The sequence below is a fragment of the Accipiter gentilis genome, chromosome 23 (assembly GCF_929443795.1).
Source record: "Accipiter gentilis chromosome 23, bAccGen1.1, whole genome shotgun sequence".
In the NCBI taxonomy this organism is placed as follows: Eukaryota; Metazoa; Chordata; class Aves; order Accipitriformes; family Accipitridae; genus Astur; species Astur gentilis.
In genome coordinates this window covers 10,413,161-10,428,318 of record NC_064902.1, presented here as the reverse complement: position 1 = coordinate 10,428,318, position 15,158 = coordinate 10,413,161, and the positions used below count along the sequence as shown (strand labels likewise).

At 34.6% G+C, this 15,158-nt stretch overlaps 1 protein-coding gene across 5 annotated transcripts in view; it reads left to right on the top strand.

The window, feature by feature from the left end:
• Window positions 1-13,607, top strand: part of ARHGEF3 (Rho guanine nucleotide exchange factor 3) — a 139,502-nt gene extending 125,895 nt beyond the window's left edge. For 4 of the 5 annotated variants that reach the window (XM_049826231.1, XM_049826230.1, XM_049826233.1 and 1 more), the window contains 8 exons: window positions 1,123-1,293; window positions 2,850-2,912; window positions 3,272-3,368; window positions 3,469-3,545; window positions 5,025-5,282; window positions 7,608-7,778; window positions 10,158-10,344; window positions 11,323-13,607. In XM_049826231.1, coding sequence (XP_049682188.1) covers window positions 1,123-1,293; window positions 2,850-2,912; window positions 3,272-3,368; window positions 3,469-3,545; window positions 5,025-5,282; window positions 7,608-7,778; window positions 10,158-10,344; window positions 11,323-11,669 — 1,371 coding nt within the window. In that variant the 3' untranslated portion in view covers window positions 11,670-13,607. The remainder of the gene's footprint in view (window positions 1-1,122; window positions 1,294-2,849; window positions 2,913-3,271; window positions 3,369-3,468; window positions 3,546-5,024; window positions 5,283-7,607; window positions 7,779-10,157; window positions 10,345-11,322) is intronic. The other variant, XR_007509261.1, reaches the window with a different exon arrangement.
• Window positions 13,608-15,158: the final 1,551 nt, after the last annotated feature.

Genomic DNA, 15,158 nt, shown 5'->3' with positions numbered 1-15,158 from the left:
TCATAAACGTTAAAATATGGATATTGACATACCTTTTCCTTAAAGATAATGTTATTGCCCTTCTCTTTTCAGTCAGATAACCATTTCATACCTTTGTATGTGAATTAGTTTCTTGATCTCATTGCAAATCTGAAGAGGCAGAATATTACCAGTTGAAAGGGTTTCTCTATGTATCAAAACCAGTTTGGTCAGAGTATTATAGCACTAATTATTAAATCCTGCTTAAGGACATATCTGGAATGATTATAACAGTCAAATCTTTCATGATTCTGACAGTTTACCAAAAAAAAAAAAAAAAGTATTGCCACCATCAGGTAGCAAGACACTTATTAAGATAGGAAGAAAGGTTTTGAAGGCCAGTCTCACTTTATGAACTCTCTTTCTGCCCAACTGAGAAAACTTTTTTTTTTCCTTAAACCATTGATATGTGTTTGATGTAATGCACCTTTTCATCTGATATCCTCGAGGTAGGACCTATTGTATCTCAGTACAGACATCTTTGAACAATCCCCGCCCCCAAATAGACAAAACTCAACAATTCTGTTGACTTTCAGTTAATACACAAGATGAGTTTATCTACCAGATTGTGGTGTCTTAACTTTCTGGAGTTTTCTGTGTATCAGTTGAATCTTTCTTTCAAAATGAACCAAAAAAAAGTATTCGTACTAGTTTTGTCTCTAAAATTTGCATTAATTCTAAATTTTTAAGCATTAGGGATCTAATGAGGCAGGTATGTGTAATGCATGAATAATTCCTGTCTGTTTATTGAATTGAAGCTTTGTATTTGATCAGTTATGTTAGTGTGTTGGACCATTCTGCCGTTATCCCTGTAGTTTATTCTTGTTGTGTAGTATATGAATGCATTGTATAGTTTTAAACATGTTGAGAACAGGACATGGGCATAGTTCATTGCAGGAATGGAAGTCCTGGCCTTCCATAAAGATGTATTAAAATAATTTCTCTTACATTCCCAGTACTACACATTACTGTTAAGTTCACAGTAAAAACTAATCAGATAACATTTGTTTGTTGTACTGAACTATGTATGTAAATTCCTTAGAAGAAAAATGTGTAATGTGAAACTGTTCTAACAATAAAAACTATTCTTCTATGTATTTCTAGCGTTCTATCAGTTTCCGTAGTGACAGTCGCCCAGATCTGTTCAGTCCCCGACCATGGTCTCGAAATATGCCCCCTGCTAACACAAAGCGGAGAGACAGCAAACTATGGAGTGAGACCTTTGATGTTTGTGTCAATCACATGCTTACATCTAAAGAAATCAAGCGTCAAGAGGTAATTATTTATTTTTTTTACCATACATTTCATGTTCAAAAGTCATCTTTAAAGCATGGAGTTGAGAAATGCTAGTAGGCATTAGGATAGCACCTGAAGCTGTCCTGAAATTAAAGAGAATGTCACCACCTCCACTAGAAGCAGAATTCCATCCCTAGTCTTTATAATTCAAGCTATATTAGATGAATATATTATTTTTTAAAATCAGCTCATCATATTTCCTTAATAAATGTGAAGTTACTATGATAGATTTTACTGTGATTGGCTGCATTTGTGTACGTGTTCTGTATGACAGTTTCTGTAGTGATGTTTCATTTTGTTGTTCTAGTAATGATAGATGAGCATGCTATTTCAGGAACAGGTATTTACCAAGTGATATGTATGCACAGAAATGTACAATCATTTTGCTTGTTGGAAAAGAGTGTCTTTGAGGACGTTTTCAGTGCTAGAAAATGAAATATTGATCAAAAGATGTATCTTCCAAAGCAAAAAAAGAGTACATCGGTGGTTTTAATGTGTTGTACATGACAAATTCTAAATAGTTCATGTTACAGCTAATGACAGAGCTCCTGCGGAATCAAGAAATACTTTTTTTTCCCTAAAGAAATTTCTAGCCATATCAACAAAGTTTGTAAGAATCTCTCTGAGAATACTTCAGGGACTGAGTCATAAATCAAACAACAGTAACATCAAGCATTTCTTGTGCAGATTTTAACATTTTAGAGGAATGAATAGGAAATAACTTTTAAAATTGAGAACTTCAAAGGCAGCTTATTGAAAAATAAACTGTATTAGTTCTTAACGCTGTATGCCTCAACAGAATATCTGAACCACTTCCGTGTGTGTATTGTCAGTTAACTCACACTATGGCAAGCCTTCCATGTATGCATATTATCAAGCTAGGAGAATCTGCAGTAGCTGAAGATGTTCTTCCATGATTTATGTAGGTTGAAAGGCTTGACTGTAAAGTTAGTAATTCTAACTGACCAAAATGTTGTCAACTTTTATGGTACCCAAGTTCAGAATGAAACAATGGTGTTTTGATAAGCCAGTGTATTAGGGTGGTGGTTATTTTTAATCTGAAATTAAAAAAAACCAAACAACGAACTGGTACCAAAACAAAAGTGTTCACTACCAAAGAAATGTTTTAAAGATCTGTCTTTTACTTAGACCTGGAACTTTTACCACTGCATGTGTTGAAATGGAACACAACAAACACCTATGCAAATAGTTGTATAAATGGTTAAGATATAGTTGAGTCAAAATAGCACGCTGAAGATAGCTCCCCCATCTGGAAGCACATCTGTTTGAAAAAAATTAATTCTGTGGCTATTTTAGATAAGCATTTTATGGACAATCTGCTATAGCTCTGCTTTAAAAAACACTGCACATGATTCCATACCTATGGAATAAAGCCTGACTTTTTTTCTGCAATTTGATTTAGCAGAGAAATTCTGCTACGTAGTATTAAGATAGCTGTTCAGAATATAACATCAACTCAAGGAGGGTATGGATTAAGTAAACATATTTTATAATATTTGTGTCTTTTTTTACAGGCTATCTTTGAACTTTCCCAGGGAGAAGAAGACTTGATAGAGGATCTGAAGTTAGCAAAAAAGGTATGGGTTTTTTTAAAAAAAGAAATCACAACAAACAGTATTCATTGGTTCATATCACTTTTAAAATAATCCTTGCTTTTTATAATTGCTAAGACAGTAAGAGGGGAAAAAAACCCCAAAACATAAAAAACCCAAAATATATTTCTATTTTCCCATTCTTTCTGAAACACTTAAATGTACTGCTTTTTAGTTTTTTTTTTTTTTAAACATGAAATGGATAGTTTAAGATATGGTTATGAAACTTGAAAACATTCTCAGGGATTGGTGTGGTTTTACTTTCAGGGAGCTTTAAATGCTACCACTAATTTTTCAGTCACCAATTATATATTACTTACAGAGCTCCTCTTTTTTCTTTTCAGGCTTATCATGACCCAATGCTTAAACTTTCCATAATGACAGAGCAAGAGTTGAACCAAATTTTTGGAACTTTGGACTCTCTAATTCCTCTACATGAAGGTAAAACTCAAGTAGTCTTTGCCTATGTTACTATTGCACATAGATTATAGTCAGCTGGTTCATTAAGTGAAGTTTCTCTTCTTTTTCTAATCATGACCAGATCTTCTTAGGCGACTTCAAGAAGTCAGGAAACCTGATGGATCAACAGAACATGTTGGCCATATCCTTGTGGGTTGGGTAAGGCAGAGTTTTTAATCAGTTTGGGAACTTTAGTTTAGAGCTGCAACATGGTTTTTATCAGACAATTTCCTTCCCATATCTAGCATAACATGTCAAAAATACTTTGTCAAAGTATTTTTAAAAGCTAATGCAACTATTTAGAGACATAATGGAATATTTTATCTTTTCAGAGATTTCCCCTGAAAAGATTTAGACTAGGATGTTGTTTTTATAGCTTTTGCTATTCAGGAGATGAGCAATTATTTAATACGCTTTAAATAAAAATGAAGAGTCAGACTAGAGTTTGTCTGATGTAGATCATTTAAGAACCTGCCCCCATTTGTATTCTGGTTTCCTAGGGAAATGAAGCTTGAACAGTCACATTGTGTAAGGGCACCCTACCGTTATTTTTAAATGTCAGTCTGTTCCAGTCAAGGTAACAGGTAGTTGTTAGTGCTGTCAAAGGTAATAATTTTCTAGAAGCTTGTTAAAATAAGGCAGGCAGGGATACAAGAGAGATGCTATTGCTGCCCCACAAAAGAAAAAGTTGGTAAGTTCACTTTCACTAGCATTGAATAACATAAATGCTGAAAATAGCTTTTGTTAGTTTTGTTGATAAAATTGCTCATTATATTAAAAAAGAGGTATTTTTTAAAGGATTCAGATATGCAAAAAGTTCACTTGTAATTATATGTAAGTAATGAAATTTAGCAGGAAAAAAAGGGCTTGAAATTTTTAAGATACTAGGTAACATTTAGCAGCTCTGTATGAACAGTGGCCTATTGTAAATGAGAGAAACATGATCACTACTAGTACATAATGCAAATACTTAATGATAAACTTGTAAGTGTCAAAAATTATCTCTTTTTCTTTGCGTAAGGTAATTCTAAATATATTTATTTTCTGGTGCATTTGAACACTAGTGAACTTCTCTTGGTCTGACTATATCTGAGTCTAGTTTCCTTTGCTGAAGATTTTGCATATAATAGTGTGTTAATATAGCAGTTTTTGTAAATGGATATATTGTTCTAATCAAGATACAAGCTAGCTTTTTTCAGATTTAAGGCACTGTTCTGTCATCTTAGTTTGGTCAAGGTTCTTGAAGGCAATGCAGAAGTTTGACTATAGAAGTTTGCTTATCTAAAAAAGGCTGGGTTTGGGACTACTCATTCCTAGGCTTTTATTTCCATTCATAATTAAAATCAGACTTCTGTGTTCAACTATTGTCTTAAGTCATGGATATTTTCAATGCTTTGGAATAATACTGGACATCTGTCGGAACTGAGAGATGGGCTAGTGCTTCTAAATGGTTTAAATGATGAACGGGATGGTCAGAGGACCTTTGTATATGTTGGAAATATTATCATCAATAAATTGTGGATAAATCTCCAGCTAAAAGATCTCAGCATGAGTTCTGACATCCTGAATCACTTGAAACTTTCGATGTAGCAAACTGTGCTTTGTTTCAGCTGCAGAATATTTTATTCCTTTCCGCAGCTTCCATGCCTAAACTCCTATGATAGTTACTGCAGCAATCAAGTAGCAGCCAAAGCTTTATTGGATCACAAGAAACAAGATCACAGAGTGCAAGATTTCCTACAGCGCTGCTTAGAGTCTCCTTTTAGTCGCAAACTGGACCTTTGGAATTTCCTTGACATCCCAAGAAGCCGTTTAGTTAAATACCCATTACTACTCAGAGAAATTTTGAGACACACACCAAATGATCATCCAGATCAGCAGCACCTTGAAGAAGCTGTGAGTTACTGTGGGGTTTGGGGTTTTTTTAGGAGATTATAGCACGTTTAGCTTATTAATTAATTAAGGGACACTACATAAAATATGGAAATGCTAATACTTATATGAACAGAATATCTAGCCCCACTCCCCCAATTAAATCCTATTTCAGTAGTGAAGTGATACAAAAAAAAAAAAAGGGTGGCATGGGAGGTGTTTTCCACAGCTCTTGTCTGATCCTTGTCCCTTTTGCATTTCCTTATCAATGTCATTTACCATTCTAATCTAAGTTGGGTAATGTGGAGGTTTCTTTTCGGGTTTTAGATAATTTAGATAAGTTTTATTCCCTGGCTTAAGACCATACATAACCTCTGAGTCTAGATTAATTATCATCTGCAGGAATGTTCCTGAAGTTTGCCTTCATTTTGTTTTTTAGTTGGAATAGCATTCCACTTTCTGGAGTAAAACCAGAGGGATAAATCCAAGGCTTTAGAAGTTCCTTATTAATAGAAAGGAACCTGATTCAGATATTCTGAAAGGTTTCTAAGATTTCTTTTCTTTCCCATACATACACACACACACATTTATATATATGTGCATGCATGCAAACATGTGTCTCAGAGTAAATGAGTTTACTGTAGCAGACTTGTTTGAAATACTTCTAAATTAATGAATAAATAAATACCATCAGTATCCTATTGCTTTTGAATAGTATTTAAATATAAGTAAGTTTCATTAATATTTTGAGGACAAAATTCATGATTTGCCTAGACTTGAATATGTTGTACATTTCAGTATTTCTTTGCTGAAAAATGAGAGCCCTGCTTTTTTTGGAAAGAGTGTGTTTCAAAACACATGTACCTGACCACTATTGTTCTGCTATTCCTTCCCCAAATCCCTTGCCCAGCTCAACTTCTCTGTTGTAAAATTGGACAACTGTGGTTTATATTCAAAGCCTGGATACTTGCAGTTAGATGTAATCTATAAGGTACCTTTTCTCCTTGTGCATATTCTTTTAAACCCAAACAAAAATCATAAATATCACAAAGAATTCTTCTGCTTATTTCTAAGGTTTGCTTTTATACATAATGTCTGGTAATATCATCTAAAAAATGTTTTAAATGCTTTCTTCCAGTACCTGTATTTGGTAATTGTTTAATAAAATATCATATATCATCAGGATTTTTTTCTTGATATTTCAAGAGCCTTGTATAGCTTTGTGGTGTTCTGCTTCAGCAGAACACTGTGTATCTTTGAAATGATGTATTTCATAAATTGTATATTTGCCAAGTTAAATTAGGAAACAGAAATTACTCTCTGTGGTTGCCTCTTAACACTGTTTTAGGCTTATGAAGTACATTTGTCTTCCTGTCTGGCAGTCTGCTATAAGCACATTGGGCCAAGCTGATCCCTGATAAATCTCCTGGGATCAGCAGATACTTGAATTATCTGTTTGGGCATGTATGTCTCAACCCAATCTCCTGCTTCACCTCTAGTTATTTAGCAGAGGAAGTTGATCTGTCTAAGCAACCTATGATCACTATTAGAGTGGACTAAAATTAACAGAACTTCACATCCACATGCCCAATTAAGGACCTGTATTTTAAGTTTCAGATAAATTGATATCAAGGTCCTTAAAGACTGCATAGTATAAGGAAGTTCAAGATAGAGAGCTTATTTTTATAGAAAAGGCAAAGCTTTCTTTTTAATTTTTTTTAAAGTAAAAAGGCAAGATAGTTATTACTTTAAATTGTAAAATTTTAGGTATATGCAAGTAGTGGAATTGTAAAATAAAATTAATTTACCTTATTTCCAGAAGGTAACTTTCATGATGAACAAAAGTTGAGAATTTAGTGTTTTGGGCTAGTTGAAATTTTGCAGGATAAGGATCATGATAGTTCTTCTGTTTCTTATTCTCTGATTTGATGCAGCAGTTTTCAGAGAATTATAATCTATTTAAAATAAATATTTTTAAGACAGGTTATTTGTCCTGTGTCATTTATTGGCACATTATCAGCTGACAAAAATACATCTCTGATTATATTTCTTACATCTCTTTATCTTAATTCTGCCTATTTCAGTTTGATATAAAGAGATAAATACCATATTTTTAAGCCATTGTTAGAAACAATGATAAAGCCAAACTGAAGTGTCTTTGTACACTGTAGTCTGTTTAATTCTGTTCCTAATATTAATACTCTTATAGACTTGTCTGCAAAATATTCATTAAAATATACTGTAAGTTAATATGTATTTTATTGTAGCTACAGTTCAGCTTATTAGGAGATAGCTCTGAATATTGGATTTTCTAATTAAAGTTCGTGTGTTTTCATTGTTTTTCTGTAGATAAATATAATTCAGGGCATAGTGGCTGAAATCAACATAAAGACTGGTGAATCTGAATGCCGGTATTACAAAGAGAGACTTATTTATCTTGAAGAAGGCCAAAGGGATTCATTGATTGACAATTCACGTGTTGTATGTTGTCATGGTGAACTGAAGAACAACAGGGGAGTGGTAAGGAATAAATATTTTGTCATAAATGGCTTTTAAAAATATCTTCATTTTGCATGACAGTTAGCTGTGAGTATACATACAGAAACATCACCCTCTCATATATAGGAAGTTGATAAATATGAACTATTATATATAACACTCATCTTTTTTGTTAGCAATCAAATATCTGTATATGGCGATAATAAGCTTATATGTGTGTCTGTCTCTTAAGGGGACCTAACAATATCCTGGCTAAATTATAAATCTGATAAATTTCAGTAAAACTTGCAGGAAAAAAAAGCAAATAAAAAACATATTTCTGGTCTCAGAGACATGATAGTAATGTCTCTAATGACACACAAAATGTACTAACAAATTTTAAATCTGTCAAAGGCTGTGGTTATTTTTTTTTTTCTCCAAGGTTAAGTAGAAACAACATGAAATTTTGAATGGACAAACAAAGAAAAACAATCTTTCTCATTAACTGAGGTTATGAAAGTTTTATTAAAAAAAACTGACAAACAAAGTAAGCAGGATTGTAAATGCATTTTTCAGCATTGGAAGTGCTTCTATGTAGCATGTTTATGCATGCAATAGGAGGATCATGTTTTACCATATGGCTGAGATGGAAAGATGACATGGATGCTGTTTGCTGGTTCACCTGATGATAAAGATCAGGCAGGCAGTTAACATGCAGCAAACCAGCAAGCAGAAACTGGCAGTTTTCATCTTTCTGGAGAACTTTATTTATTCCATCCACACTAGCCCTGCCTTTCTTTGGTAGCATAACATTAAGTATATTATTAATTATTTTCAATTTATGAACAGTATTTAAAATTCCCCAGCATTTTTGGGAGGTTTCCACACTGATGTATTCCTTGAATACAGTTGACAGTGTGGGATATTTTTATGTTTGTGTGTTTCTTTGATTTGGGGTGAAAAAACAGATAATTTTTATCTTAATGTTATCAGTCTCCTTTTCACACCTGCTATTACAGAGTATTAGCTTTTGCAGAAAATAAGAGATGTCACCATTGAAAGGAGTTTCATATGACTTCCACTAAAATCGGCCATAACAAAGCTTTACATTATGAAGAATTTGCAGCATTTTGTGGATGATGATTTGAAAACTGAGTTTCAAAATAAACAAGGTATTTTTGCTGCACATTTAGAATATCAAAAAGCCCCTACCAAATCCCAACCCTACTTAATGAGCAAACATCCATACCTGTATATACCTCAAATATTTAATCTCACACATTTTTGCTTTCTTTCATATTTCATTAACATGAGAAGGTAGCCATTTGCTGAACATGTAAACTGAAACACATGATGGATAGATTCTTTACCAGACTCTGCATAGAGTCGCTGTTAATATAAAAGGTGACAGCACTGCATAATAAGGAACAAACACAAAGTTTAGGTGTGTGTCCTGCAAAGACTTAGAGAGGCACCAGTGGAAGAAAACTGGACTGTTCGTGGATGTAAAATGAGGCATCTGTTGTGGAAAAATAGAATGAAGATGGACTTTTTCAATGTCAGAAGACTGCCAAGGCATATTGGGAAATGTTTCTGCTATAATTACCTCTTTCGTTATAGTTTTCTGAAAACATGAGCTACTGGAAGATGGGGTGGTGAGCTAAATGAATATGAAGCTCTATCTTGTGTTAAAATTGCAAATAATGCGTCTGTTTAGATTTAGAGTCAGGTCAACTTAAGCAACAAACAGTTACTCATGATTGGGAAGAAAATTTTGGAAGTGAAAAACAAAAACTTCAATGCATGATATCAAGTGAAATTAATTTAAAATTTCAGTTTGTTTGTTATTGGAAGCCACTGGAGATTGCAAAATGTGAAGAGGAACATAATTTCAAGGTGATAACAGGTGACTTGGGCCACCTAGGAGCAAAAGTAATTTTCTAAGTTTCAAAGAGCTGTGGTGAAGCTGATTGTGAGCAGCATGTGAATTGTAAAAAGATTGCTCGTAATTGTTCATTGAAAATATTTGGGTGAATAAGATGGCCTGTTTCTTATTAACACAGGCAGTAGAGAAAAGTGAAAGTGGCTGTCAGAAAGAAGAATGCGTATAAGCATGCTGCTGTAGAGAGAGATTTTGAAATGTCACGCACATTTCAAGGCCTCAACATTAAGAGATTGATCATGATCATGACATAAGAAACGGAGAAGAGGACAGGAAAAATAATTTTAGAAGTTTAAAAATTGGTGTATTTAAGTACTTATATGCTATTGCACCATAAGACTTTTAAATAGTGGGAGGAGAGGAATCCTTATTTTAACTGTTGGAAACACAAGGTTATAACATACTAGAGTTTAAATGTATTTGGTTTAATGATGTTCTAAAAAAGGAGTAATGCTTTATTATTTACTAATTTTTAACAGAAACTGCACGTATTTCTCTTTGAAGAAGTGTTGGTGATTACTCGAGCTATCACCCATAATGAACAGCTCTGCTACCAGCTGTATCGGCAGCCAATTCCAGTGAGGGAGCTTGTGCTAGAAGACTTGCAGGATGGAGAGGTGCGATTGGGTGGATCCATACGTGGTGCATTCAGCAACAATGAGAGAAGTATGACTACACCTTTTTTTATTTGCTCATATAGAACTATTATAACCTTAAGACACCTGCCAATGAGACATCAGAATGTTTTCTCTAAAATTCACATTATCTGTATCCAACAGCTTGATTTTTATTTCAGACTGGTTTATTATGTTGTAACTTGCTTTTACAACTTGCTTCTTTTAGATTGTTTCTTAAAGTTCACTGTATTGGTAATGGGATTTCTCCACACACCTGCTTCTGTACTGAATTGAAAAGGGGGGAATATGTAGAATGTAGTGGCAAAGCCCCAAAATTATAAGCAAGTGTATTTTGAAATCTTAAGCTTTAGCTGTTAGGACTTCCCTTGTATTATGGAGACATTGATTGCTATTCTGTAATTAAGTCTTTCAGCTGACAGACAATGAACGTAGTGCTCAGTGTTAAGACTGCAGCTATTCATGTTAGTGTCAGGAGGTAAGAGTTAATGTCCTTCTAATTAAGCATATTATAATATGCTTGTTTCTATTACAAGGGTCCCTTGAATCTCACTTATCTCGTGAAAACTTTGAGGGGTTTTTGTATGTATTCACTTTATTGGTGAATTGAATGGAAGAGATGAGGCAGTCTCTGGCTGACACAAGACACAGTATTCAGTGAAGGTTCTGGAAGTCTGCTTTGCAGAGAAGTAGGAGGAGAGGCACTGAAGTGTGGCAGAAGCCTTAGTCCTTCTGATTCACTTAAAGCTTTATGGGTAGCTCATGCATGGCAGAACCAAAATTGTTTAATCCAGCAATAGGAAATTATTAGAAGTGCTTGTGGTGTTCTGTGTTCTTGCCCCACAAAACAAGGAGATAACCAGATTCTTTCCTCTGGTCTGACATGATGTTCGCAGGAAAACACCTTAAGTCAAAGGTTTTGCAGATTCTGTTATTTAAATATACTCTTAAATTATAAAATCCATTCAGCCAAAGCATTCAGCGTTTTGATATGTATTGTTTCTTTCAGTCAAAAACTTCTTTAGAGTCAGCTTCAAAAATGGATCTCAAAGCCAGACTCACTCACTCCAAGCCAATGACTCCTTCAACAAACAACAGTGGCTTAACTGTATCCGCCAGGCCAAAGAAAAAGTTACGTGTGCAGGAAAAGCTGGTGTGCTGAACTCGGAAGCACACTTTCTTTTGTCACCAAATGGAAGCAGAGTACCCCAGGGAGAAACCACACTCGAGCAAATGGACCAATCAGACTGTGAGTCAGACTGTAGTATGGACACCAGTGAGATCAGCATCGACTGTGAACGTATGGAACAGACAAACTCTTGTGAAAATGAAAAGCAAATAGAAACGAATGTTTGACAAAAACTTACAGTTCATGGAAGAAAAATCTGTCTCTTACCTGTACAGTATTTGCATTCCATACATGGAACCATTTGGAGAAGCACTTTTAAAATATTTTTTGTGACAATGTCAATGCAGTCCTTCTTGTATTTGTACCTATGAGTGTAGTACTGTAACTGCCGATGTGTATAAGCTGGAATCTCTTGCAACTCATGCCCTGTGATTATATTCCATAAACATCTAAGGTGGATGAAAGAGGTACTTGACCAGTTATTCTCAATGTCCTGCTGTAAACAGAATCTCTAAACTACTGTTTATATATGCATTACATAAAGAATCTTTTCATAATTTTTAAAGTATTTTATTTGCCCTTTACTGGGGCAGACGAAGATTTGGACTTAATATGGAGTTTCAGGATGGATATCAAGATAATAAGTTTTCATAAAGGCATGGAAGGAAGAAAGTTTCTTGGAAAAAAAGAAAAACATCTTGCAATAACCTATCTGAACTCTCGTGGTATTAAATCAGCAAGAACTGTAAACAGCGGGCCACGTAACCAGTGACCCTTTAGGGATTAATTTTTCAAAATGGAGCACTGTCCTAAGATCCAGCAACCAAACTTAGTAAAATCTGGTCAGTTAAAGTGGTCAGCATAGTGCTATGGTTTATTTATCAAAGCATGTAATGCTAAAAATAATCAACTGAAAAAAACCACAACCAAAACTCTACAGCCAGCACAGAATTAAACGAAATGCTGAGAATACTGGGTATTTGTAAATAAGCTGGTAGTTTGCTTTCAGTGCCGTATAAATATATATATATATATATATATTTTATCCCAAACAGGATAAGAGTGGGAAAAAGCTTTTGCTTGTGAATAGACCCTCTTCAGCATTTTGCACTCCACTGACCTCCACTGTTGGTTTTAAACACCACTAAACTAATGTTAAAACATTTAATTTTCTGTAAATGTCTGTTTACAATTACATGTAGTTGGTTTTTAAACTAAGTGACAATTTTATATAAATGGTGCTCTACAAATACCCTATGGGATTATGTAGAGAAAGTTTAAACAAAAAGGGAATTGCTTTTCCTTTAGGATGTATTACATCCTTTATATTTTTCTCAAGTTTTCTTTTAAAAGTTTTTGTTGCATTTAATCTCATGCTGTAATTGGAAACATTACTGTGTTTTCTGGTGGCTCATTTAATCTACTCATTATGATGAGAAGCAGATGAGTCACTTAAATGCAGTCTAAACCACTTAGTTCAACATCCTGTTACTTTTCAGGAATCCCTGGATAATATTTTATTTCTTAGTTTAAGAAAGAATGCCAGTGCTGTATGGCAAACTATGAAGATCATATATTAATAATGATCCTTGATATTATACAACATAACCTGTGCAAATTTCTCGTACCAACAAAGGTAGAAGAACTGCTAAGTTATTGCCAAAAACATTTTTCTTGTGTTCTACAAGTTTACAAAAAATTCACTATGTCAAGTATCTTACATATATATATGCTGATGTGCATTACAGAAATCAGTGTGACAAGATGATAAACAATATAAAACAAGGTATTTTTATTTTTTAAAAAAATGTCATTTTTACCCTATAGAACATATTTCTGTATTTATAGTTTTTAAAAAAAGTCAATTTTTTTTTCTGTTTCAGGCTTTGTAATTTATTTCAACTGCTTCATTTTTAGAGCTGAATGAGTATGCCAGTGAAGATGAGAGAAAGGAATAAATTGCAAAAGAAAAGGAATAGGAAAGCATATTAGATGATGAATCATTTTCATAAAACTGGCTCAGCAAAATGTTTAAAAAGGGCAAAGGGCATGTAAAGTGTTCAGGTAGAGAAGAAAAAATGAATGTGTCTATTGACTTTTTTTTTTAATAATAGCCTTAAACTTTTCTGGAAGCATTTCAAATAAATTACATTAAACCATTTTGATTTTTATTTGATTTGGTTGTTTGTGCAAGACAACTACAGAAAGATTTCAATAGTGCACACAGTGAGGCTTAAGATATGTGACCAATGCTTATATTTTGGTTTTCCTGGAAGTGTTACATATTTGGATCTAATTTGCTAGGTACAAACAGTAACAAAGAAACAAGTCACTGCACTCAGTTCAGCACGTTCCCTGACGTTTTGTATTACATAATCAATTTAGTAAGTAGGTGGAGCAAAAAATTAACATCCTGCCATCAGTTTCTCTGTCCTGGTTCCTTGTGGGTCATATGTTTACTAATATATATTATTCCAAAATGCTGAGATGATTAATTTTGGGGCATGTAAAAAGTCACCAACCAGCCAGTGAATCTCAGAAGATTAATTTACATTTGTTTACTATCATTTAGCAACCCACTTAGCATCATGTTCAACATGCTGCAGTGCAAGTGTTTCAGTTTGGCTTTGCAGTTGACATGCACTTAGCCTATTGATTTGATCTAATAAAGCTTAATAATGGGGGGGGTGGGTTCAAATCATCTTAAGGAATAAGCCTTCCAGTTTAAGAATGCTAATATCATTCTGGATTTGGTTAGCTTGTTTTGGTTCCAGCACTTGCCACTGCTTTTGAAAGAATGGCTTTTGGGGGTAGGGCGGTAGGCGTGGACAATAAAATGTACCAAAAAGGATGGATAAAATGATGAATGCAAAGTAAAGAGGAAAAGTAATATAAGTAAGTATGTCAAAGTGATCATCACGGTTAGTAATCCTGGTGTCAGCAGAATGGAGTCCGAGAAGTTGCAGCAGTGAAGTGGCATACATACTGCAGCCACGCAGTACACATGGGCCTCTATGTTATTCTCATGCAGAAAATCGCTTCTGATTTCTCAGGTCACCCACCATTGCAAGTATCGCGCTTCCACTAATGAGTTCAAAGCTGTGTAATTTGTATTGGATCTCTAAGAGATCTTAGATCACTTCTGGTTTGGATGGAAGAGCAGTGCCATGGCAAGAAGGTCAATGAGGACAGGTGGAGTGTGTGAAAAAGGCAAGGCGGTGAAGAACCTGAAGTGTCAAGGGCTTCCAAGATGACCATGAGAGGATGGCAGAATAAGGAGAGGACCGCAGATGCTGGATGAGTTCCAGCTCCTCTAAATCCGAGGTATGAGTACTCTGGGTCTCACAATCTGGAAGAGTGACTGATGAGGTATCTTAAGAGCAGGAAGTCAGTAGTCTGATGTGGCAGTTTTGTCCCTTTTTGACAAATCTTAGCAAGCTGTTTGCTGCTTTATTCCTGGTGAGAACAGTCAGTGTAGTCTTGGCTTGTGGAACAATCTGATGAACCAGAAGTAATAAAGGTAAAAGCATAGATCATCTTGACTGAGAAAGGTAAGCAAAGAGAATGCCCTTGGAAGTCTTTGAACTGTATGGGTCCTCTGAGACTACAAAAGAAAATTTAACTCTCTGTGGTCTTTTGTTCCCTAGATTGGGTCTGCAGCACTGAAAAGACCAATGCAAGGATGGAGACCTATCTATCTCCTGGAACACAAAGGT